General features: G+C 42.0%; 1 protein-coding gene across 3 annotated transcripts; it reads right to left on the bottom strand.

Moving 5' to 3' along the window:
- On the bottom strand, positions 1-24,121 carry STAMBP (STAM binding protein). Of its 3 annotated transcripts, none has more exons than XM_005897637.3 (10): positions 24,072-24,121; positions 21,586-21,803; positions 13,429-13,504; positions 13,036-13,131; positions 11,565-11,928; positions 10,155-10,279; positions 9,129-9,266; positions 2,705-2,817; positions 2,082-2,181; positions 1-662 (listed from the first exon to the last, which is right to left on the bottom strand). In XM_005897637.3, exons 2-10 carry the CDS (start codon positions 21,786-21,788, stop codon positions 606-608), a joined length of 1,272 nt encoding a protein of 423 aa, XP_005897699.1. In that variant the 5' UTR covers positions 21,789-21,803; positions 24,072-24,121; the 3' UTR covers positions 1-605. The 3 variants fall into 3 exon arrangements, with proteins under 3 accessions (XP_005897699.1, XP_070235913.1, XP_070235914.1); XM_070379812.1 differs by having other exon boundaries at positions 23,998-24,112; XM_070379813.1 differs by lacking the exon at positions 24,072-24,121 and adding an exon at positions 23,752-23,959.

Genomic DNA, 24,121 nt, shown 5'->3' with positions numbered 1-24,121 from the left:
TATATATAAGTTAATTGTTATTTTATTGTAGAAGAAAAAATATCCTGAAATATTTGTTAAATAACAATAATTTCTGACAAAATCATTCTTTAGGGTTACTGAGCCTCACCATCTGGTCAGACATAGCAAGCTGACCTTCAGCCTTATAATAAGCTTCATTAATCTTGCCATAAACCACAGAAAAACCCAAAGATTTTTTAAATGGCTTCCAAACTTCTGCATAGATGCTCTTCATTAGTCCAAAGGTAAACAATAAACAAGTTGGCAAAGAAATTAGAAAGATACATGACAGGGAAAAAATGTTAACAATTGGTGAATCTTGAACAAAGCACATGTGAGTCTTCATTACACAGTTTTTCAACTTAATTTTTTAGTTACAGGCACACTGAAAAGTTGCTTTAGCATGACCATGCTATTTTCCAGATGTGCCTAAAAAACATACTTGATTATTTCTTTTCAAACCAGAAATAGAAAATCAGTTCTCCCCTGGGTGATACTTCCTATTGTTTTAAAAAGCTTCCAGAGCTTTCTGGAAAGTTTAAATTAAGGGGCTACAGTACACTGATATGGTTTTACAATTCTTGGGAGGCGTCTGAGTCAAACTCTCATCGAAGGTCTGTGACGGTCACAGCTCTGTCCACAACAGTCACGTGGCTGCAGCTCTGCAAGAGCGAAACAGAAAGAAAGGGGAAGTCCTGGAAAATTCAGAAAAGTCATCTTTTAAATGCTTAAATACTTAAAATGCTCATTCTGGCTAGTGGTTCCCAGGCTGGCAGCCAGACTGTTACTTAAGTGGCAATTATGGTAAGGGGTCTGGGAATTATTATTTCTACCAATCCAGAATCAATAGCCTGTAGTCTGAATCAATATGGACCTATATATCTCCATTTATTCTTCAAATGTATGTGTATTCTAGAGTCATTTATAAAATATACATTTATTTTAAATAACTGCTGAATTAATTGCAGTATGCTGGGTCATTATGTCAACCAGATGATAAAGTACACCTATTCTCACAAGGGGAATACTCCCTCTTCGCATGCGCAAGGGGTCATCCTAACTGAAAGCCTAGGCCTTTCTGGGGGATTGTGCAGTCTCTGTTTCAACATCCTGGTACCTAGCCACTTATTACATTCCAAGGCAGACTTCCCTATTTGTGAGCAAATCTGTCAGAAATTCCTTTCTCGTACTCAGCTGAAAACTGGCACTTTCACAGGGTCTTAAGTTTTGGTTCTGGGAGTCATATGAAATATCTGGGACCTTTTTATACAACAGCTCTTCTAACACTCACAGTCAGTTCTCAGATGCTCCCTGAAGTTCTCTCCTAAACATCCCTAGTCTCTTTTACGTGACAAGGCTCTGGAGTCCCTTTTCCACATTGGTTTCTTTTCAGTGAACCCAAAAGAAATAATAATACTCCATGGCCAGCATGGAGTGAGGCAGTACTATCTCATTAGATTTGAGGAGAATACTGCAACATACTTATCAGCAACTATAGCTTTTTATCCACAGCTTTTTACCACTGTGAATTTACCAAAAACCCACAACATTTACCACTTGGGGGAAAAACTTTCTAAGAAGGTCATAAAAATCTCTATTACCTAAAATCAAATTAAAAGCAAAATTCCAAAATTAAATATACTTTACCTATCTTAAATGGCTTTTTTCTTTTGAATTCAAATCTCTTATTGAAATGCATGCTTAGCAACTGATGATGATGAAGGAAAAAAACCTAATGTTTAATAAGCAAGCTACTGCACTTGGTACTTTCATTTAATCCTGTCAACAACCTGTAAAAGTATATATTATTATTATCATCATCATCATCTCCATTTATAGGTGAGAAAGCTGAGGCCCAGGAAGGTTAAATAACTTGATCACAACCCTTAAGTAGCGGAGCTAAGACTCAAACCCCTTCCTGTTCCACACTGCTTCCCACACATGTCTTTATAGGAAGATTTAGAAAAAGTAGTGACAAGGCTGATCTTCTGTGTGGGCCGTGAAGGACACTGTGTCGCATCAGCTCTGACTGTGCTCCCTGGTTAAAGCATAGCTGCAGCTTCCTCCACAGGGATACATACACAGAAGAGGGGTGGGTCCTTGCTGTGGGGATGAAATCCTTTCTGGCGACAGGAAGAAATCTCCTCTAGGCCATGGTCAGTGAGTCTAAAGAATCCAGTTCTGAAATAAGAAAAAGCAGGTCCAGAATCCAGCAAAGGTGTCCCCTCAATCACACACACACTGGGCAGGGCAGAGCTCATTCTGAGACACCTTCAAACGTCTGCTGGCCCGCGGATCTCTTCTCTGGTGAATGAATCAGACAGTGATTCATCACTGCCACCACATCAGTTTTACTGGGAGAATTCATAGTAAATAACAGGGTTTAAAATGAAAAAGTTAATTTTCAGAGATAATCTGTTGGGTACTGAAATTCTCTAATCTGACATCAATCTCTTGAAATTCCTACTGCTTCAAGTCAAACACTTCAAATTTCTTACATCCTTTTCTTATAAAAGCACCTACATTATTGCTTGGATACTTTTATAAACAAGCAGAGTAGGTTTATCAGGCTAAAGGACTTAAAAGGAAGACCTTTAGAAAAGCCAATCAAATATCACAATCTATATGTTAGATAGAGAACAAGGTCTTAAGAATGTAGAACATTTCCTCTGAGGCTTTTCCCCTGAACACCCTATGTACTTACTCCTGGAATTTGGGGGAACAAACAATGGCTATCGACTCTGGCAACATCATCTGGTACGAGCAGTGAGTGTGTAGGTCAACACTGGAGAGGAAGGCTGTCTGCGTGGGATGAGTCTGAGAAGGGGGAAAAAAAGCCTCTGAGAATACACAGGCAAGCCCAGCCCATGAAGAAAGTGAAATGTTAGCTGCTCATGTCCAACTCTTTGCAACCCCATGGACTGCAGCCTGCCAGGCTCCTCTGTCCATGGAATGCTCCAGGCAAGAATACTGGAGTGGGTTGCCATGCCCTTATCCAAGGGATCTTCCTCACCCAGGGATCGAACGTGGATCTCCCACATTGTAGGCAGATTCTTACCATCTGAGCCACCAGGGAAGCCCCCCCATGAAGGAAGGCAGAACCAAATAATTCTCAATAACTTGCCATGATCTCCTTAAGTTTAAGGTCATTAGCAGCCATGAGGAATATGCCTGAAGTTCCTAATAAGGAATGAACTTCCTTCCCTGCATTGTAAACAAATGTAATTTAACATGAGTATGTGCAGACTCATAATTTCTAATTGACCATCAAGATCTATCTGGCTCCTCACAAGCTCTCTCGACACGATGGAAAGTCACCCATACTGGAATAGACGGTATGTGCTACCCAATACTTCAACCTGGTAGACGTCAAGGACTTAACAAGCCACAGATGAATGATTCTTCTTCCTGAAAAAGGGGTTTAAAAGTCAGGCACAAGTCAGGGGCTCCATAGGCAAAAGTGGCAAAAGCTGTCCTGTGGGTAAAGCATATCATTCAAGGATATGAGAGGCAGAGGGTGACTGGGATTTCAGAGGGTGGTTAATCACAAGGACCCTGTCTTATCTGAGAAAAAGACCACGATGTCGAAATTTGAAAGCAATCAGTTAAAGCACCATTTAAATTTCATTCAGTTTATCTCACTTGTTTTCAGTTTTTTAATTTTGTTTTTTTGGCTGTGCTGCATGGCTTGTGGGATTTTAGTTCCTCAACTAGGGAGGGAATCTGGGCCATGGCACTGAAAGCGCCAAGTCCTAACCACTGAAATTCCCCAGGTATTTAATGTTTTATTGAACACTGTCTTTGTATACAAATGAACACTATATAAAGACTTATCTCAGAGGGGGTATGATGTTAGATAATAAGGATGGAAAAAGGAAAGACCAAATATGACTCAAAAAGAACACCAATCTTTACTGACTTAAAAGCACAGAAAATAAATATGCACACTTGACCAGTGTTTTTAACTCTGTTGTGCAAAAATGAAGCTCCCAAGGGAACTTGTCAAAAGCACAAGTTCCTGCACCCCACCCTGGAAATATCCATCCTGAGAAGGAAAAAAATATTTTTTTAAAGCTCATTAAATAATTCTTATGCGTAGCCTCATCCGAGAAGCATGACTGCACAAAACGCTGTGACCAGCTCACTGTGGAAGAAGTCTACAACACAGGAACAAGTTAGCTGAGTGCTGACAGCAAATCCACACACACGCCCGCACGGGGCAGGAAAGGGCTTCGATGACCACAAGGGAGGAACAGTTTCTACCAATAAGAATACGATCCCATAGGCTTTTAGGAACATGTGGCCTGTGTCAACACCTTTCATCCCATGTTAGAGCTTGCAATTTTAACTGAGAACAAACAAGGTCTACACAAGTTGATGAAGGTCTCCAATCTAAAGTTGGGTTAGCTAGAAAGACGACATAAAAACATATAGCAGGGCCTCAATAAATAACTGAAAACCAAAAAATCTTGTTTGAGGCTCTGCTCCCCTCTAACTACTATGCCTTCACTCCTTCCCGTCACAGTTGAGTTTCTTGAAAAAAAGTTATGCCTACTGTGCTCACATGCTGGAGACAGAGGAAGGCATTTTTAAAAAAAAAAAAAAAAAAATACACCAAAGGAACAGAAATGAGTGAGAAAAGTGAATGCTGAGGGCAGCCTGGGTGTTCAGATGAGCAGAGTGTCCACAAAGAACAATGCCAGCTAAGGCAGGGCTGAGACAAGGTGAAGGAGTGCCTTGAATACTGAGTTGGGGGTTACACGATAGTTGGCGATAAACATGACCATACAAAGTTTCTGACGAGGGGGGCTTCCTGGTGGCTCAATGGTAAAGAATCTGCCTGCCAATGTAGAAGTAGTGGGTTCAATCTCTGTTCTGGGAAAATCCCACATGCAATTAAGCGCATGCACCAAAACTACTGAGCCTGTGCTGTAGGGCCTGGCAGCCGAAACCGCTAAGCCCGCGTGCTGCTGCAACTACAAGAGACGCCGCCGCGGGAGAAGCCCACGCGCTGCAACCAGCCCGCGGGAGAAGCCACGCGCTGCAACCAGTGGGTAGCCCCTGCTTGCCTCATCTAGAGAAGAGCCTGCACAGCAACGAAGACCCAGCACAGCCAGAAAAAATTCAAAGATTTTGACCAGGAACCTGATTCATAGCTGGCACGGTACAGAAGGAAGAATGGACCTTTTGCATTCTCCTCTTGCCAACTTTAAGATCTGAGCAAACATTACCGTCTGTTTTGGTTTGCTTTTAATCCCAAGTTAGGAAGAAATGGTACAGGGACATCATGGGGGAAAAAAAGCTGGAATACTATCAATTTAAGTTCTAAATTTCTTCCTAGCTAGGCCCTCACTGATATTAAAAATACTTTTACTCACTTGTGGCTAAGATGTACCTAAAGTCTAAACAGTAATTATTTCCAACTTTGCCTCATCTTGTCCAGTTCTTAAACTCTCCTGCCTCCTCCCGCTGGGCAATGGACCTAGATTTCAACCTCATTGAAAGATCGCCTAAAATGAGTTCCCTCAACATCTCCAATTATAACCTTGAAAATCTCTCTGTAACTTTCTTCCTTCAATTCTGTTGTAGAGGAGTGTTTTCTCCCTAATATGAAGATGACACCCTCTTTGTACTTTTGACTTAATTCCTTCCTACCCCCAGATTATCTTGTCTCTCCTGTCCTTTTACATCTCATTCACAGGTTCCACTATAGTTCACCCACTCACTGGGCTTAAAAACATGCTCAGACAACTATACACAAGAATGCAGATGAACCTTAAAGATACTGAGCAAAAGAAGCTGAATACAAAAGAATACATATTATATAATTCTATTTAAGTAAAGTTCAAAAGGGCTTCCCTGGTGGCGCATAGGTTCAGGAAGATCTCTGGAGGAGGAAATAGCAAACCACTCCAGTATTCTTGCTAGGAGAAGCCCATGGACAGAAGAGCCTGGCGGGTTACAGTCCATGGAGTCACCAAGAACTGGACGTGGCTGAGCACACACGCGCGCATGTGAAGTTCAAACCCAGGAAAAAGCAAACTATTGAGTTTAGGGACACACAGTAAGGTGGCAAAGCTATAAAGAAAGCAAAGAATTTCAAAAGAAATCAAGAGAGGGATTACCTGTACCAGAGAGGAAGGGTGACTGGGCAGGAGCATGGGGTAGGAGTATGTTTCTGGCAATGCTCTATTTCTTAACCTAGGTAATGTGTACACATATATTTTTGTTTAATGATTCATTAAAGTGTACATTTAGTTTATATAATACTTTCTTATATATATTTCAAATATAAAGGTTTCAAGAAAATCAAAATAAAAACAACACATTTTTACACACTAAACCATAAATCAAGCAAACTTTCTCTCAACCTGGCTATTCCTTAAGCCACTATTCAATCTCTTTCCTTTCCTCTAGTTAGTGCTAAGCTCTTCAAAAAATTAGTGTACATTTCACTATCACCACAACCTCAATACCCATTACTTCTTAAACCTTTTAAATCTATTCCCACCATTGCCTAAAACCCACTAAACTGAGGTCATCAATGACTCAGCAAGTCCAATCAGCTCATACAAGTACTCATCATCCTGGAGCTCTCCACAGCATGTGACACAGTGAACATCCTGAAGTTTCTCTCTGAGACATTCCTCCTCCTTTGGTACCTATGCCTCAACACTACCTCACCTTTCTCTGACATCTCTGTGCTGCATGACTAACTACTCCCTATGCTCCCCTAGGTGGCCTGGCCTTCAGCTGCAAGTTAATTTCTTCTTGTTCTCCACCTTCCCCCAGCTCCAAAGCCTCCAAGGTCAGCTTGACATAGAGGTCTCCTGGTTCTCTTTCCCACCTTGACCTTGTTTCCAAGTTCAAATTCCTGATAACTACCTCTACTGATATAATGTCTGGAAAAAGAAAAAAATCAAAGTCAGTCGTGCCCGACTCTTTGTGACCCCATGGATGTAGCCCTCCAGGCTCCTCTGTCCATGGGATTCTCCTGGCAAGAATACAGGAGTGGGTTGCCATTCCCTTTTCCAGGGGACCTTTCCGACTCAGGGATCAAACCCAGGTCTCCCACACTGCAGGCAAATTCTTTACCACCTGAGCCATCAGGGAAGCCCAATGTCTTACCAGTATCTTAAATTCAACATACTCAGAACTGAAGACAACATTTGCCCCACTTCCAAGTAAGTTCTCTTGCTGGAACCTCTGTTTCTCCTTATGAGATGATTGATCACTGCCACTTCCATGAGTCAGGCCTGAAATTTCTAAGTCATCACATTTACTCATCATCCTCTCTGACTCATTCCCCACATCCTCTGAAATCCTACATTTGTCTCTTTTTTTCCCAAATGCACTGCCATCACCCTGGCTCTCTTCATTATTACATTTTAATCATCACATTAACCTCTTAAATGAGCTCCCTGCCTCATCCTACTCACTAAACTGCAGAACTATCCTGCCTGTCCACCCAAAATACTACTCCTAATGTATTACGTGAAAACTTATCTATCACTGTTTCCTGATATGAACTCTAAGCCACAGAAAACTGGACCACTCAACGTCCCAGGATTCCAGTCTGCCTCTTTCACTGCTGTCCCCTCCATATGCAACCCTCCCTTGGCCCCCCCCCCACAAATCTAGTACATCACCCCAGCTGTGATCCTTCCCTCCTCTAAATTCTACAGGGCATCTCTTAAAGCGCCAGGCACATTCTGCTTCACATAAGGAGTTAACGACTTGTCTATATGTCAATCTCCTCTATTAGACTAAAATCAAACCTTACTCAAATTGTATCCCCTGGTGGATAAGACACAGGTTTTCTATCCCCCATGTATCTATAATGGGGGATACACAATAGCAAGTATTTACAAAAGGACAGAGGCACACGGGACTGCCTCATAAGTCAGTGCTTCCCCAGTGCCAGTATACAGTATGTGCAATCTTCCCAAATCCAGAAATAAGCTGCCTTGTTTGTGTGGAACCCTGTCACACAATGTAAAAATAGCTTGGTCTATGAGAATGAGGGGTTGAAAAAGAATAAAAAGAAAAATTAAAATGTAATCTTTAGGGATGGAATTATATTTTACCTGAGTATTACTAGAAGACTGTTAGGATATGCAGATACTTAAAAATTTTCTATTTTGATAGCCCTTCGGATTTACATAAAGGTTTACATATAGGTTGTTTTGGGCTTCCCTGGAGGCTCAAATGGTAAAGAATCTGTCTGCAATGCAGGAGACCTGGGTTCGATCCCTGGGTCGGGAAGATCCCCTGGAGAAGGGAACAGCTACCCACTCCACTATTTGCGCCTGAAGAATTCCATGGACAGAGGAACCTGGCAGGCTGCAGTCCGTGGGGTTGCAAAGAGTCAGACATGACTGAGCAACTAACATTTTCACTTTCTTTCATAGGTTGTTTTAAGAAAGATGAAATGCAAGTATCTGAATTAACATCCTTGGTTCATTTTAAATACTTTGATTTGTACACCTTTCAGGAACATCATTTGTATGAAGTAAGGCATAAACCTCTATGGTCAAGGCGCTAGCATCCTATCAACATTCATGCTCACAGGGAATTTGGGACTTTGGAGGAAGAATTTCATTTCTATTAAAAAATTATTTTGATTAAAAAGTCCTGGGCTTCCCTGGTGGTGCAGTGGAAGAATCTGCCTGCCAATGCAGGGGAGATGGGTTCGATCCCAGATCTGGGAAGACCTGCAGGGCAACTAAGCCTGTGTGCCACAACTACTGAGCCTGAGTGCTGCTACTACTGAAGCCCAGGTGCCCAGTGCCCAGGCTCCGCAAGAGAAGCCACCACAGTGAGAAGTCCATGCACCATAACTAAAGAAAGCCCGTGTGCAGCGATGAAGACCCAGCACAGTCAAAATAAATATATACATCTCTTAAAATATAATAAATCATAACATCTTTTAGAAATGAAAAGCCCCAGAAATCAACACTGGAGTGCAAGCAGGTAAGTATGCTAAGGAAGTCAAGTCTGTACCCAACAGAGGGGAATACAACCATCTAAACAGCCTGGATACAATTCACTCTGCTTCAAGAAAAGAACAAGCAGTGCGTCTGTAACATCATGTGAGATGAACCCCCGGAGGGCTCAGAACTGCTTACATGAATCCAGCCCAGTGTGATGAGACCCTGCTGATCCTGTATGAGGAAAAGCTCTTCTTCATTCTCGGTGTTGCAATAATCAGACCCAGCACTCTGCTTGGGGATGAGAACGTGGGTAATGGTAAATTCGTTCCTCATCTGTCAAATTAGAAAACAGCTCGTCACGATTCCGCGGTACGTAGGCAACCCTCTCTGTCACAGCAGTGGAAAGTTAAACTTCCATACAAGCAAAGGCCCTTCTCCCAGCATGAGTCTCCTCCATGAGATGAGTCCCTCAGGTCAGTCTTGCTCACAACTCTTACTGCCCAAGTATACCGCCTGGGGCCCTCTGCAAGGCCAAGATGCCCACAGCCCTGTGCGAATTTCCTGCTGCAGCCAAACAGGTCTGCTCATGAGTCTTAAGAAGCTCTGGGTATGGTACTGTTTCTCTTCCTTTATTCATGTCTAGAGGAGTTTCCTTTTACTATTTCTCTAAGCCCTTCCCAACCTTTAAGGCTCAGTTTAAGTCTATTCCACTTTACTCATTTATCTATTCAGCAGTTAGTAATGAGTTCTTTAAGTACCTCCATTTAATGATCCTTCTTTCCCCATAATTCCTAGTGCTTTTATTGTACGTGCTAGTCAGCAAACTATCTTTTGGTGTATATCTCCCCATCTCTCTAAAGCGCCTGGGTACCTTTTGTGGACAGATGCTATCTGCCTTACATATTTATATTCTGATGATCTACCATAAAGCAGGTGTTCAAAAGCTGAACAAGGGATCTTCCTACCAAGTTTAGAATTAAGCATTTCTTATCACCAGCATTAAAATACTCAGTTAAATTCAATTAATTAATTGATTAATCAAAATTAACCAAATCCAGGGCTACTAAATTCAAGGTGACACTGCATTTTGCTGCCATGGCTCCTTCAGCAGAGGGATCTGTACAAAGAGTAACTGACCCTGGATATCTCTCTGAAAGTCACAGGAGGCCAAGGGTGAAGAAACAGTCTAGGCTCTAGAAAGCATTTTTTTTTTTTTTTTACCAGTTTTCCACAGAGAATTCCACATGTCTCCACTCCCCGGGTAGTGTTGGCACCGGCCAACTGGAGAAACTGTGGGCAGAGCTTCCCGGGCACCACCACGTGGCGCAATCCATCGATTGTAGGAGCTGTAAAGGAGAGACAAAAAAAATCTAAGACCTCCCCAAGCAGACCTCAGAGTTGGCAGCCCTAGGAGAGCAATGCCAAATCACTGGGGTCCCCCCAACTGCAGGCAGTAAGTGGGGATCTCATCCTAATGGCAGAAGAGAAAGGGCTGCAAAGGCTCTTCTCCAACCTCTGACCACAGCCACTGGGAGTAGGTTGTTTCAAGAAAAGAGAAGAGGCTTTAATCATTCAAGTGAAGACAAAGAGAAACTACTACTTAAGTTTCTGAGCTATTCAGGAATAATAGTGAGAGGCAACCCTGCCAAGTACATGGGGAGAAATCCTGAAAGCTTCAGAGTCTAACACCTCTTGCCCACTCTTACCTTGTCCTTTTAAGTAGATCTTCTACAAAGCTGAATTCCTTACATGACTACTTGAAAGACAATTCCTAACAAAAAGATCTATTCTAATCATCAAGGCATACTCATCATTTTGCTGCTACTGTTATTTTCTCGGGTAACTATTCATTGGTGAGAGAAGGAAAGACTCAATAGTTTTTATGGCTAGACTGAATTACCACTAAGGCAATGGCACCCCACTCCAGTACTCTTGCCTGGAGAATCCCATGGACGGAAGAGCCTGGTGGGCTGCAGTCCATGGGGTCGCTGAGAGTTGGACACGACTGAGCGACTTCACTTTCACTTTTCACTTTCACGCATTGGAGAAGGAAATGGCAACCCACTCCAGTGTTCTTGCCTGGAGAATCCCAGGGACAGGGGAGCCTGGTGGGCTGCCGTCTATGGGGTGGCACAGGGTCAGACACGACTGAAGCGACTTAGCAGTAGCAGCACACAGAATAGTTACCTTGACTAAGCTCCTTACCAATTAGGAATATTTGCAAGGCAAACACAGTTCAGTAGCTTTTATTTTTAAGTCAGTTGTTGAATTTTAAAGTGTTACTATAAATCTCAAATTTCCTTTACAAAAGGTTAACAGTGGTCTCTAGTTCACTGAACATGTCAAATCTCTATATAACCCTTAAAAGCTGAGAGTGAGTCTGACTTTCAAGGATTTTATTAGCGCTTCAGAAAATCAACCTAGCCCAGGTAAATTATATGGCTTAAGCAAAGGCCACTTTATAATACAGCTGTCATAGAACACAGTATGATAATATTGATCGAATGGATTTCTGTGACCAGAGCCTAAAGAGCGGGATCACGGAGGTAGTCGTCCGCTGAATCCCTTGGAATGACGCCCTTTTTGGCTGCAGCTGAGATGGAAGAGGATTCGAGCAAATGAATTCACTACCTTCCAAGTTGTTCAGTGCTCCAGGTTTCAAGGATCTGTCCACCACCGGTGGCTTGGCAAGCCTCACAGCTGCATTACAGTCTGAAGGCTGTGTGGGTATAGCAGGCACCGTGGGGAACACATCTAGGGAGGGTGTCTCCAGGTCAGGCACCAGTGGGCCCCCCAGGCCAGGGTCCACCTTCCCAAACTCCTGCACAATCTTCAGTCGTTCCTTTTCTAGCTCCTGGTTCCGGATCATCTCCTCGAAGGCGTGGAACTGCTCCTGCTCCAACTGCTGCTGCTTCTGCTGGGCCACCCTCTGTCTTTCCTTTTCCAGCTCTTCCTGCATGGCTACATTTCGGGCAAATTCTTCCGCTTCCTTCTTCTACAAAGCACAAATAGGAGTTAACAATAACACTTTACACTCAAGTAACTTCACACCTTAGGAGGACAAAGCTTTTTAGCAGGGAGACTGCCCCCAAATGTTCTGGCCTGATTTCCAAACACAGAATCCAGGCTTCCCTCAGTGCCTCTACACCCATAGGACAGTTACCCCTAATGGATCTAACCACCGTACCCCTATTCTTCAAGGACAGTTAAAGTCCTAATCCTCTCAGTACCCTTTCCCAATAACTCTAACTAATGCATTTTCTTCTTTACCAAAATCTCAATGCAGCATATTGCCCTGTACATGCATATCATACAGAATTTTAGTCTCTAAGTGTGCCAGGTATACATTCTGTATCCCAAGTAGGGCTGCGAAAAGGAACCAGATCCCAGCTTACAAACGCCATGTAGGGGTCTGTATTGAATTTTAACCCTGAATGAAGCCTCTGAAATTCTTCTGGTGATTAGTAAAATACAGAGTGACATTTTAAACTATAAGAATCATCAAGTAATAGCTTCCTTCATGAAGATTTTTAACTCACCAGGTACCTTAGAAATATACAGCTGTTTTCCTCTCAGCTGATTTTCAACATCAGAGTCCAGAATAGAGTTTAGGAGAGTGTACAAAAGAATGCGAAATGCTTGCAGTGTGTGTTCCTGGCTGACAGACCAGTGACACTGCCTCAGAGCTTCTCACGTGTTTTAACTGACTCTTCCTAACAAGAAGTCATTGAAAATATTAACAGCTTGAAAAAATTTGATTATTATAAACAGGTATAATCTGTTTTGAATATAATCAAATGTGAATCAAACCCCAAATTCTCTGATCTAAAAATCCTATACTTTAGTGAGAACTTTCTTTGTTCTTAGGTTCTAGCTCTAGATGTAACAGGCAAGCAATAGATTTTCTGTCCCTCAAGTCATCCTCTTAGATAAAGGGGTTAATCTGTATTAGAATCCTCAGCCTCAACACTTTTTTCTGGATTTTGCCAAAAATATAAAATATCACAATGAAATTAAAAGATCCGCTGAAATACCTACTAGATTCCTAGAACACAGCCTAAGAAGCCAAAATAATTTCCTATTTTTGCTAATACATACTCACTTTTTCTTCATTATATTCTAAATATTCTTTGGTATATCGTTTTAACAGTTCTGCCTTCAGTTCTTCTGCTTTGGGAAATGCAATCTCCTTTAATTTCTGGGATACAAAATCAAAATCTGAGAGTTAGGACAATGGTCGCCAATTAAGTAGAAAAGTAAAAAGACTTAAGTCAAGTTGGCAATGGCAACACCACTTCTAAAAACATTTAAATAATGTAATTTAAATTACCCCTGCCATACTGTACCTGGTATTTTGTAACTGATCTACTGAAATGGCCTTATCTCCTATTTGCAGGATTTGACATTCAGATGCAGACTCTGCTTCTTATGTCTGGAAGTTAGTCTGTGCCTCTTTGAAGCTTTTAGATGGGCAAGAGTGAAAGTGAAGACCCACCTTTACTGTGTCTTTCTTTTCAGGAATGACAGCTGATTTGTAATCTCGATGCTTTGGTAGTTTCTCAATAAAGAGCCTAAGGGGACAGAACAGATTGATGGTGATGCAAAGAAGACATGCAAATGCCCAGAAGACTCTGAAGCAGTGCAACTCCCTTACCCTGTAGGGGCTATCTGACAGGTTTCCAGGTACGCACGGGTAACAGGCCCCCTCCCCCACTCACCCTCAGCCCCATAAAGAGCCACAGAATTGCTCTTCTCCCAACTCAGGCGTTCAGCAGCACGAGACGCCCACAACAAAAACTATGGAGGAGAGAAAATCCTAGCCTGTGCCCAAAAATACGCCTCCAAAGAAATTCTTTTCTGGTTGTGACAGTAACAGGCTTCCAAAGGAAAAGCCCTCTGTCACAAAGCATTCTTCAGTGAACAGTCTGGCAGCCAAAGGCAGGAGGCTAAGAGAAAACCCACGTTCTATTACTACTCCTAGCTCTGTGTGATCTTTGCTGTTGGCTTATTTTCTTTGGGATTCATGTTCCTTTGTAGAATCATCCTCGCACCAGATTAAGCACTGGGATGCTCAGAGAGTATATGTGTTATATGTGAACATTACATGTGTAATGTGTAATATGTGCACATGTGCATTATGTTTGATATGTGCATTATGGTCTCCGATGAAAACTGCTTAGAGAAACATAAGTGCTAGATTTCCTCTTTCAGTTCTTGTCCTTGACTGTAAAGCTCAGTGGGAAAAATAAACTCAATCAATTCATGAGCTCTAACATTTATGATGTCTACTTAGGAATGGTGAAAACAAACAGAAGTTCAGTAACTTGTCACAGCCAGAAGTGGAGGGCTCAGAATGCCAGATTCCAGATTCTGCTTATAAGTATATATAGTAACACAGGAAGTATATACAGAAGCTAACAAAAGGAGAGGGCAGGGGAAATAGAGTGCATGAGGCAGGAGTGGGAGTGAAAAATCTATATACCTTTTTTTAAAAAATTATTTTCATTTTGAACCATGTAATGAAAACTAGTTCATGAAGGATTTCCCTGGTGGTAGTTAGGAATCCGCCTGCCAATGCAGGGGACATGGGTTTGATTCCTGGTCTAAGATCCCACATGCTGTGGAGCTACTAAGCCTATGAACCACAATTACTGAGCTTGTACTTTCCAACAAGAGAAACCACTGCAGTGAGAAGACTGCACCGCAACCAGAGAGTAGCCTGTGCACAGCAATGAAGACCCAGCACAGCCAAAATAAATAAATAAATAAAATGAGTTTATAAAACTTCCAGACCTGAACATGAACACCTTTCTCGTGTTTCAGTAACTGTAGTCAATTTTCTGAATGGGGACATATGGGCAGAAGGGTCTCCTGAAAACAGAATGAGTAACACAACCCACTGCCCACACTGGAGGCAAGAAAGCTTAATGGTTAGGAGGGCAGGCTCTGGAGCCACCCTGCTTAGGTTCAAATCCTGGTTTTAGCCACTTATCTACCAGCTGTGTGGCCTCCAGCACCATCCCTCAGTTGCTCTCTCTCTATAAATTATACACACAGAGACAAACTAGTACTACCTGAAACGGTTGCTATGATACCAAACAGAGTTTAAAAATAAATAAAGTGCTGAGCACAGTGCCTAGCGCATAGCCAACATCTGCTATATATACGATTGTTTTTACTATCATAATAAATAAAGATGTGAGCAAGAAAAAGAGAGGAAGATGTTAACACCAGGGTTAGAAGTTTTCCAGGCAGAGAATAGCTGTGGCCCAGAGGTATACTGTTCTCTGGGTTGTATCTGGTTGCAGTTCAGAGAGAGGAGCTGTACAAAAGCAAACAAAGATGCACTGGCAAAACACAAACGAAACAATCCAAAAGAACAAAAGGAAAAAATATGCATAAAAGTAAATAAAAGAGGGAAATAATTAAGTAAAATGGTACTCAATTTTACTTATAAATGAAAGAAATTCAAATTAAGATGAGCTATCATTTCTCATCTATCAGATTGGCAAAGGCTAAAACTGGATTGCAATCAGTGTAGGTAAAGGCACAGAGAAATAGGTGTCCTTTCACACTCCTAGCAGGACAGGAATTTGATAATACCTTTTTCCTTAGGGGAGGAAGGGGTGTAGGAGACAAGTATTCAAAATTTAAAATGTGTATACCATTTAAGCTCACAATTCCATCTCTGTGAATTTATCCTACAATAGTACAAAAATATATGAATAAGATTATTCAATTAGCATTGTTCATAAAAGAAAGACAAACTGAAAACCTAAATGGCCATCAGTAGGGGATTACTTCATAAATTATGGTAGACCCAAATGTGGAAAAACAATATAATCTTTCGCTCTTTCATTCAAAAAACATTTATTGAGCATCTGTGATGGGGTCAGGCATTATTATAAAGGCTGGGGACTTGGCAGTGAATGTCACAAATTCCTCCCCACCAGAGTATACATGACAGGGGGTAAGAGACAATAAACCAAACAAAGAGTACACAGATAATCAGTGCTGGGAAAGGCACTAACAGGGAAGGGGAATAAGTGACATGGAAGGGATGGAGATTTTAGGTAGCGCAGCTAAGGAAGGCATCACTGAGAAGGCAACATTTAAGTAAGGACTGGAAGAGCGAGCCATGAAGATATCTAGGATAAGACTGCTCCAGGTAGAAGAAACACCCCTAAAGCAGAATGAGATGATGGATCAGTGTCCTGATATGTAAAGATACAACTGTTAAGAAAGCAAGCTGTAGAGAAGACTATGTTGTATGATCTCATTCAGGTACCAAGGAAAAAGGATAAAGACATGAGCCCAGGTGCTTGCATGGGGATATTTTCTTAATAAACACACAAGAAATAGAACATGATTACCTCTGGTGGATGGGCATTTTCTTTTCACTTTAATATTTCCCTTGCTGTATGGTTTGAAAACAAACTGTTTTAATCATGAAAACATATTAATTTTGTGTAAAAATAATTTAAAAAGTCAAAAAGAAATTCTATAACGTGGATGTATTAAGGGCTCTAATTTCTTCCAATCTGAAAAGTTAGTGAGCAAAGCGAGCATGATCACAGAGGAAAACCCTCTTCAGTCCATAAGCCCCAATCCTGGGGGGAAACATTTTCAACGCAGGTGACAGACCATTTTCAGAAAGCAGGTTTGTGTTGTAAGAGGCTCACACAGCAGACAGGATTGCCTAAGGCCTCTGTAACTCTTTTCGATGTAGCCTAGTCAATGACCATAAAAAGCTGTGAAAGAATCCACTGCCTGGATTACTGTCTGTGCTCACCATGAAAATATGTACTGATTTAATATGTTGAGGATCCTTCTTCTATACTGGGGTCTGCAAAAGGAAAAGCATTCCTACAGTAAGGAAAACCTCTGAGGAGGGAAATGTGCTTGAGATCATTAAGATGCCTAAACTGATTGAGGGAAAAAAATATACCCTTTAAAATCTTGAATTAAAGTATCCACAAAAGGTCTAGAACAATGACTCAGTAGTGGGGGGGCGAAGCAGAGGAGTGGTGAAATAGAGGCCTACCCTCCTCTCTCCTCCTCAGTGTAATAATTGCCAAAGTGAGCTCTTGTTAACTGACAGGAACATACCAAGTAAAGTGTGGTAGAAAAACAGAGCAAGAATACTGAGCTAGAAGGTTTTTTTTGCAACTCCTAGGACTTGTCAGCTCACAGAATCAAGAGTTAGGGTCTTGAAGATATCTGCAAGAAAAATAAATGTAGCTATATTTGTTGATTCAGGTCAAGCCAATCCAACAACGTCCCAAATTAAAACCCAAATCTAACAAGTTAAGTAATACATTTTCCCCTCCTCTCACTTGACTCTCCTCCAGGCCAAGTTCATCACATTAAATGGTCCTATAAGCAAAACACCACATATAGGGACAGGCTCCCTTTACCAGTCTTGTTAACACTGATATTCATATCACTCAATGTAATAACAAGGCACAGAAAAAAAATCAACTGAAGTTTCTGTGTACTATTAATCCTACTCCTACTCCCTCTGGCCTATTTAGGAGTTTATTTCTATGCTCAATCTCTTTTCTGTACCATTAGCCTCTCCTACTCCACAGTATCCTTTCCAAAAAATATGCTCTAGCATCTCCCACCTGAAAACAGACACAAACACATTCATGTACTCTGTGTCCCCCTTCAGTTATTTCAATTTTCCACTTTACTTCTGGTCCAACTTCTCCAAAGAGCTGTCTATGCTAGGGCTTGGCAAACTATGGCCAGTGGGGCAAATCTAGCTCGCCATCTGTTTTTGTAAATGAAGTTTCATTGGAACACAGCCTCACTCATTCATTCATGTATTATCTATGACTTGCTTTCACACTATAAAGCAGAGGTTGTGACAGAGACCAACTTGCCTGTGAAGCCAAAAATATCTACCATCAGGTCCTTTTACAGGAAAAGTTTGCCAGTCTCGGAACTATACTCATCGCCCATTCCCCTTTTGACCCACTTCAGTGAAACTGCTGACCAAGATTACCAATCACATCATGACATCAAATCCCTGCCCACCTGACACAGTGCCCATTGTCCTGCAGTTACTTATTTCTTTCGGCTCCCATGACAAAGTGATGGATTTCCTCCTATCTCTCAAAACTTCCTTCCAAGTTTCCTCTACTGGCCTTCCCTTCACTAACCAACCTTGGGGCTCTCTCCTAAGTTCCTTTTCTTCTCATTCTACAGTCTCATAATCAAAGTCTCTTTTCCTTTAATACACCACGGATCCTTCTGGCCTCTAATGAAGCCTATGGACTCGAAATAATTTTTTAAAGGTGTAATATAAATAATGAAAGATTACAAAAAGCCCCATTCTACTCTAACAGTTTTCAAAATATTAAAAAATGATGAAATGTGCTTACTTATTGATGCATTGTTAATGCATTAAAAAACAAGATCTAGTTGTGGGTTTAAGAACTGTACTATAATTCTGAAGTAGTGATAAGTATAAATGTTATTTTGAGACCTACTGGACAATCATAATATGAAAATATCTTGATTTCTGTTGGTGACAAAACTACAAATATTAATAATACTGTGATTTGAGCCTATATCCAAAATTAAAGGAAGTGCTAAATTTCAGCTACACATTAGTAAAAATAAGAAAAGTTTTTCCCAACCAAGTTCATGGACACTGAATTCTATCAACAAATCCCTGTGGGTTCCTGGACCCTAGATTAAGAACCAGTGCACTAGATGGTCTCAGCATCCTTATGGCTTCGGGACCAACTATATGTTGAGGACTCCTGAGCTTGTTGCTCCAACAGAGACCTCTCCTCTGAGTTCAGACTGCTACACTCAACCTCCTACTGGACATCACTACTTGGATATCTCATAGATAACTTAAACTTAACACCTTAACATGAACTCTTTGTCTTCCCACTACCCAACAACCCCCTTTGACACCACTCTCCCCCATCTCAGTAAATGGACTGGCAAATCCTAAGTTACTCAAGGCAAAATGAGGTCAACTTTGATACCATCTTCTTTCCAAAATTATGAGTAAGTCTCATGGACTCTATCTCCAGAAAACAAAATCCATCTACTCTTTTCCAGGCTACCATGTTCTTTCAAGCCACCAGCCTTTCTCTTGAACTGCTGTTAAGAGTTTCCTAACTAATCTCACTGCCTTCTCTTAATACTCCCTCCACCAGCTACCGTATGGCAGCCAAAATTTATATTTCTAAAACATAAATAAGATTAGGTCACAGCCTCACTTAAAACTTTTCAGTGGCTTTCTATTACTCTCAAGATAAAATGTAAACTCTTTACTGTGGCCAATAAGATCCTCCATGATTTGGCCCCGTCTACCTCTCCAACTTCATCTGAGGTCATTCTCTCTCTTCACTTGCTACACTCCGAACACAATGATCTTTAATCCTCAGAACACACTAAGGTCTTTCCTACCTGAGACCTTCTGAATACACAGTACTATCTGTTTTAAACGCTCTGCTTTATGCTTTTGGAATGACCAACTCTATGGCACCCTTCAAGTCTCAGTTTAAATCTTACATTCTCAGATAGATGTTACTCTATTTAATTAGATATCCATGGTTATTTTCTATCACAGCACTTTCTCTGCTGCTCCCCTATTTTGTTACCATACATTTCTTTGTTTACCTGTATGCTGTCTTCTCCCATAATGAGAATAAGGACAAGGGCCATTTTATTTACTATGTACGTAGGACTTACTGCAGTGTCAAGTAGATAGAAGATATACACAATATATATTTGCTGAATAAATACGATCCTCACCCTTCAAGCACTTTCTATGTGGAACAACAAGACCCAGAAGGCCCTCAGAAAACACCTGGTAGAGTGATTCCATGATTCTCCTGCACTTACTCAACTATAATTTCCCAAAGGAACTGTGCCCCTCATTCTGAGAGAGCTATCTACAAGATTACTAGAAATATACTAGTTCCACCAGCAGCAGAGTAAATGAAGAGGAGGACAGTAGCCAAAGAAATATCTCGGGAAAATAAATTTTGTGCCCATTGTGCCTAGGAATGAGAAATTCCTAATAGCAAAGAGAGGGAGAAATGTAACTATGATTCTATGAACTTTATGAAACCACAGCACTCCCTTTGTTCCATTCTAAAATTACAATATGAATTCTAGGCAATCCACTCTTACACCTTCTTTAGAGTACTGGCTCTCAACTGGGGCAGTTTTCCCTCTCAGAAAGCATTAGTGATATCTGGAGACATTCTGGGTTGTCACAACTTGGAGATAAGGGGTTCTACTGGCATCTAGTGAGTAGAAAGACCAAAGATGCTACTAAACACACCACAATGCACAGGCCACTCCTGTGCAACAAAGTATTGTTCAACCCAAAATGTCACTAACACCAAAGTTGACAAACACTGCTTTACAGCAGTATGTGATCAAAAACTTAATATAATTAATATGCATCCATCACCTCTAGAAGAACATATAAGAAACTAATAAGGGTGCCAGCCTCTGGGGAGGGGAACTAAAGGTTTGGGGGAAAAGAGGAGTGGTAGGGAAATTTAGTTTTTAAATATATATACCCTTTCGTGCCTTCTGAATTCTGCACTACATGCACGTTACCCATTCAAAAAACAATAAAAAATAAGCCCAAATTAGTGTGTCCCCAGACTATAATCTCAAAAGACTACCTTCAATTCAAGAAACAGCACCAAAAAGAAAACAAAAAGAACAGGCCTTATGCTGTAGAATGAATCCTGAATTAAGAGCTGGAAAATCCAGGTTTTGCCACTGCAAATTGTGGAATAAAACCTACCACTGAACCTGGAGGGTGTTTCCTCATATGCAGAATGGAAGGATGATGTGCCCTACACAGTGCACACAGAACCGTAAAGATCAAATGACATAAATGCAGGTGAAATGTTCTATGAACTATTTAAGAGCTATACAAATACAGTGAAATTATTATTACCTTAAGGTCCTACTATTATGAAAGGACAAGACTAGAAATTACAAATGAGATCTTTTAACATTATTATTCCCTTCCTAAATTACACATCTTTTCCAAAGTCACTGGGACTTTAGCAATTGTTCCTGTTAACTGAAATCTTCAATTCATGCTGCAAGAGGCTAAGCAACTCAAGGGAAAGGTCTTATGATGAGCTATACAAACTGTAGGTGGTCGGTACTTATTTAATGATTTACACGATTATGATAAAGGTTAAGAAAAAACTCTTTCCCGAGACACTCAATTTGCTACAAAATAAGTAAAGGTGAGGAATTTTGGCTCTGCTAAACCTCAACAATAACCCTCTGATTGGCTGCCTTAATAGAGAGGGGACAGGAAAAATCCTTCATCAATACAAAACATGTATAGTTTAAACACCAACTCTCTTGCCTAACAGCTGGGCCATGTGGGCACAGCCCAAAGAGCTAGGTCTCTTACTCATGAAATTACTGAGTCATGAAAACAACATTTTCAGTACCCAGTACCCATGTCTTTGAATGTCAAGAACAGCTAATATGTAGGAGCTGCCAGCAAAAATGATTAATGATAATGATGTTGTAAAGTTCTCTGGTTTTAGCAATTCTGAGCAGAAATAAATGAGCACAAGAGCACCATGAGTGGGGTATCAGTCACCAGAAAAGAAAAAGGAAACCGGAGGTGTCTTACGTGATATACTTGTTATAGAGGATGAAGGCATATTCGATGTTGCCTTCCTCACAGTAAACAGACGCCATCCGGATAATCTCCACTCCGGAGCGGAAGTACCGGCGGGGTGGAATGTCTTCATTTATCTCCACGGCGCTGCCCCTGTGGGACAGGGCCCTCACCCGGTCTTCGGGTGGGAGGCTCACATCTCCATGGTCAGACATGAGGACCAAGAAGTCCTGAAACAAACAAAAGATGGCATCAATACCAAGGCCCCCATCACCTCGGCACAGGTGTACATCTCAACAAACCTCTTCCTTACAAAGGAATTGAGAAAAACACCACATGCTGTTGCTCATATTAACTAAGGTCTCTTTCCCACAAGAAGCCTGAGACCCTCAAGGAAGCCCATTTCACAAGGATGAAAGGACTGCCAGACTCAGAAACCCACAATGCCTGTGGCATGATTAGGTGCTACAAAGGGTATAACAATAATGAGCCACAAGGGGTTCAGTTCTCTTTTCATGCTAATCATCCCGTCATTAGGAGGCCCTGACCTCGGCACCATAAAAAGAGGGACAGTATCTTGTATTTTTTCCATTATCTCTCCTCCCAGCTACCCACTTCCACCCACCCCAGTATCTGACAGAGAACACTCAATGACATTTCCTGATGATTGTTAACTGACTTTAAGTTGATCATTTAACCTGAGAGTAACAGACTTTGTCTACAACTTTTCGAACTTTAGCACAAGGTTAGTGAGGGGAAATGGTGTGGGGATGAATATTTATAATCCTGACTCTGCTCATAAAATCACTAGTCCAGTCAATGTACAACATCATCATTTCAGGGTAAGGAATTCAGATCTAGAAAACAGTTTACTCAAATCTATCTTCGAAGACTAAGTACTCCTTGAATAACAAAAGGACATGAAGGTAGCTTGAAAGGCAAAACCCAAACCAACAATAACAACAAAAACAACCCGGGAGTCTCCCCTCCCTGGGTCTCAGATTGCAGTCATTCTACAATCTTTCTTGATACTGTTGCTGTTAGAATCAGATTCTTTCTTCCAGTCAGATATCACTCTACATCACTTCCAAAAAGATTCTGGGTATTTGATGCATACTGAATTACAGCACACCCCCTACCCCAGTATTCTTGCCTGGAGAATCCCATGGACAAAGGAGCCTGGTGGGCTGTAGTCTATAGGGTCACAAAGTGGGACATGACTGAAGCGACACAGCACAGCCAGCATGCTGTAGAACATACAAGCTACAGCAGATTTTGGAATTCAAGGCCCTGTGTCAACTGGCCCCATTTGGTCCTTTTAAACCTCACTCATTGCCAACAGAGACCTTTTGCTTCAGTCAGGATTCTTATCTGCCCAGAAATCCTCATATTTGTTTCCTTTGTCTACCCACTGTTGTTTTCCATTCCAAGCACTCCCTCAAAGATGATTTTCTCCAGGTCAACTCTATCACTCGGTCACACTTCCTCCACCAAGCTTTTTCTCAAACACCCTGCTGCTGCTGCTGCTGCTGCTGCTGCTGCTGCTAAGTCGCTTCAGTCGTGTCCGACTCTGTGCGGTCCCATAGATGGCAGCCCACCAGGCTCCCCCATCCCTGAGATTCTCTAGGCAAGAGTACTGGAGTGGGTTGCCATTTCCTTCTCCAATGCGTGAAAGTGAAAAGTGAAAGTGAAGTCGCTCAGCCGTGTTCGACTCTTAACAACCCCATGGACTGCAGCCTACCAGGCTCCTCCACCTATGGGATTCCCCAGGCAAGAGTACTGGAGTGGGGTGCCATTGCCTTCTCCGTCAAACACCCTAAGGGTACAAAAATTGTGGGGACTACCAGGGATGTAGAGGCATTCCACCTTCTGTGGGAGTCTTTTCAGGGGCTCAAGAAGCCACTAGCAAATCTAAAACCTCCCCAAGTTAACTAATTAGTAAACTCAGCGCAGAGCCCAGCAAAGCTAACTGAGGCAGGAGAAGCTTGTTGCTCTTTATCACCTCTCGGGAGAGGATTTTTTGGTCGAGAATGGAACCCTTTCCCAAGGCCAGCAAGTGCTGCCCCACACAAGGCTGAGCAACACTCCAAAGAGGAGATGTAGCGTCGGCAAATAAGAGGGGAAAGTGGCGGAAAAAACCGAGGCGGGGGAAGATGACTGGGAGGCGAAAGGAAGTACCAGGAATGAGCGAAGGGGGCGTTTACAGCGGAGAAGGATCCACTGACAACTGCTTGAAGCCTTCTCGAAGGCACTCAAGCCCAAGTTGTCAACACCGGGCAAAATTATTCAAGGCTTTCGCGTCTATCGCGTGCGGTAGGAGGGGACGCGCTGGGCTAGGCTGGGGACCGGAGCCGTCAGGGGCCGCGCGCGCGACAGGCCGGGCAGGGGGCGCAGGGAGGAGAAGGCTGCAGGCCCCACACTCACGGTGGCCGCTCCCCGTCAGACTCCGATCACGCTCAGCAGCAGGGCCCCACCACACTGCTGGGACCCTTGCCCACCTGTCCCCCGCGGACGACTCTCGGCGCTTCCGAAAACGTCACGTCCGGCA

This window comes from Bos mutus, chromosome 11 (genome assembly GCF_027580195.1).
Source record: "Bos mutus isolate GX-2022 chromosome 11, NWIPB_WYAK_1.1, whole genome shotgun sequence".
NCBI lineage: Eukaryota > Metazoa > Chordata > Mammalia > Artiodactyla > Bovidae > Bos > Bos mutus.
The sequence above is the reverse complement of the archived record's forward strand: the minus strand, read 5'-3'. Positions and strand labels throughout refer to the sequence as shown.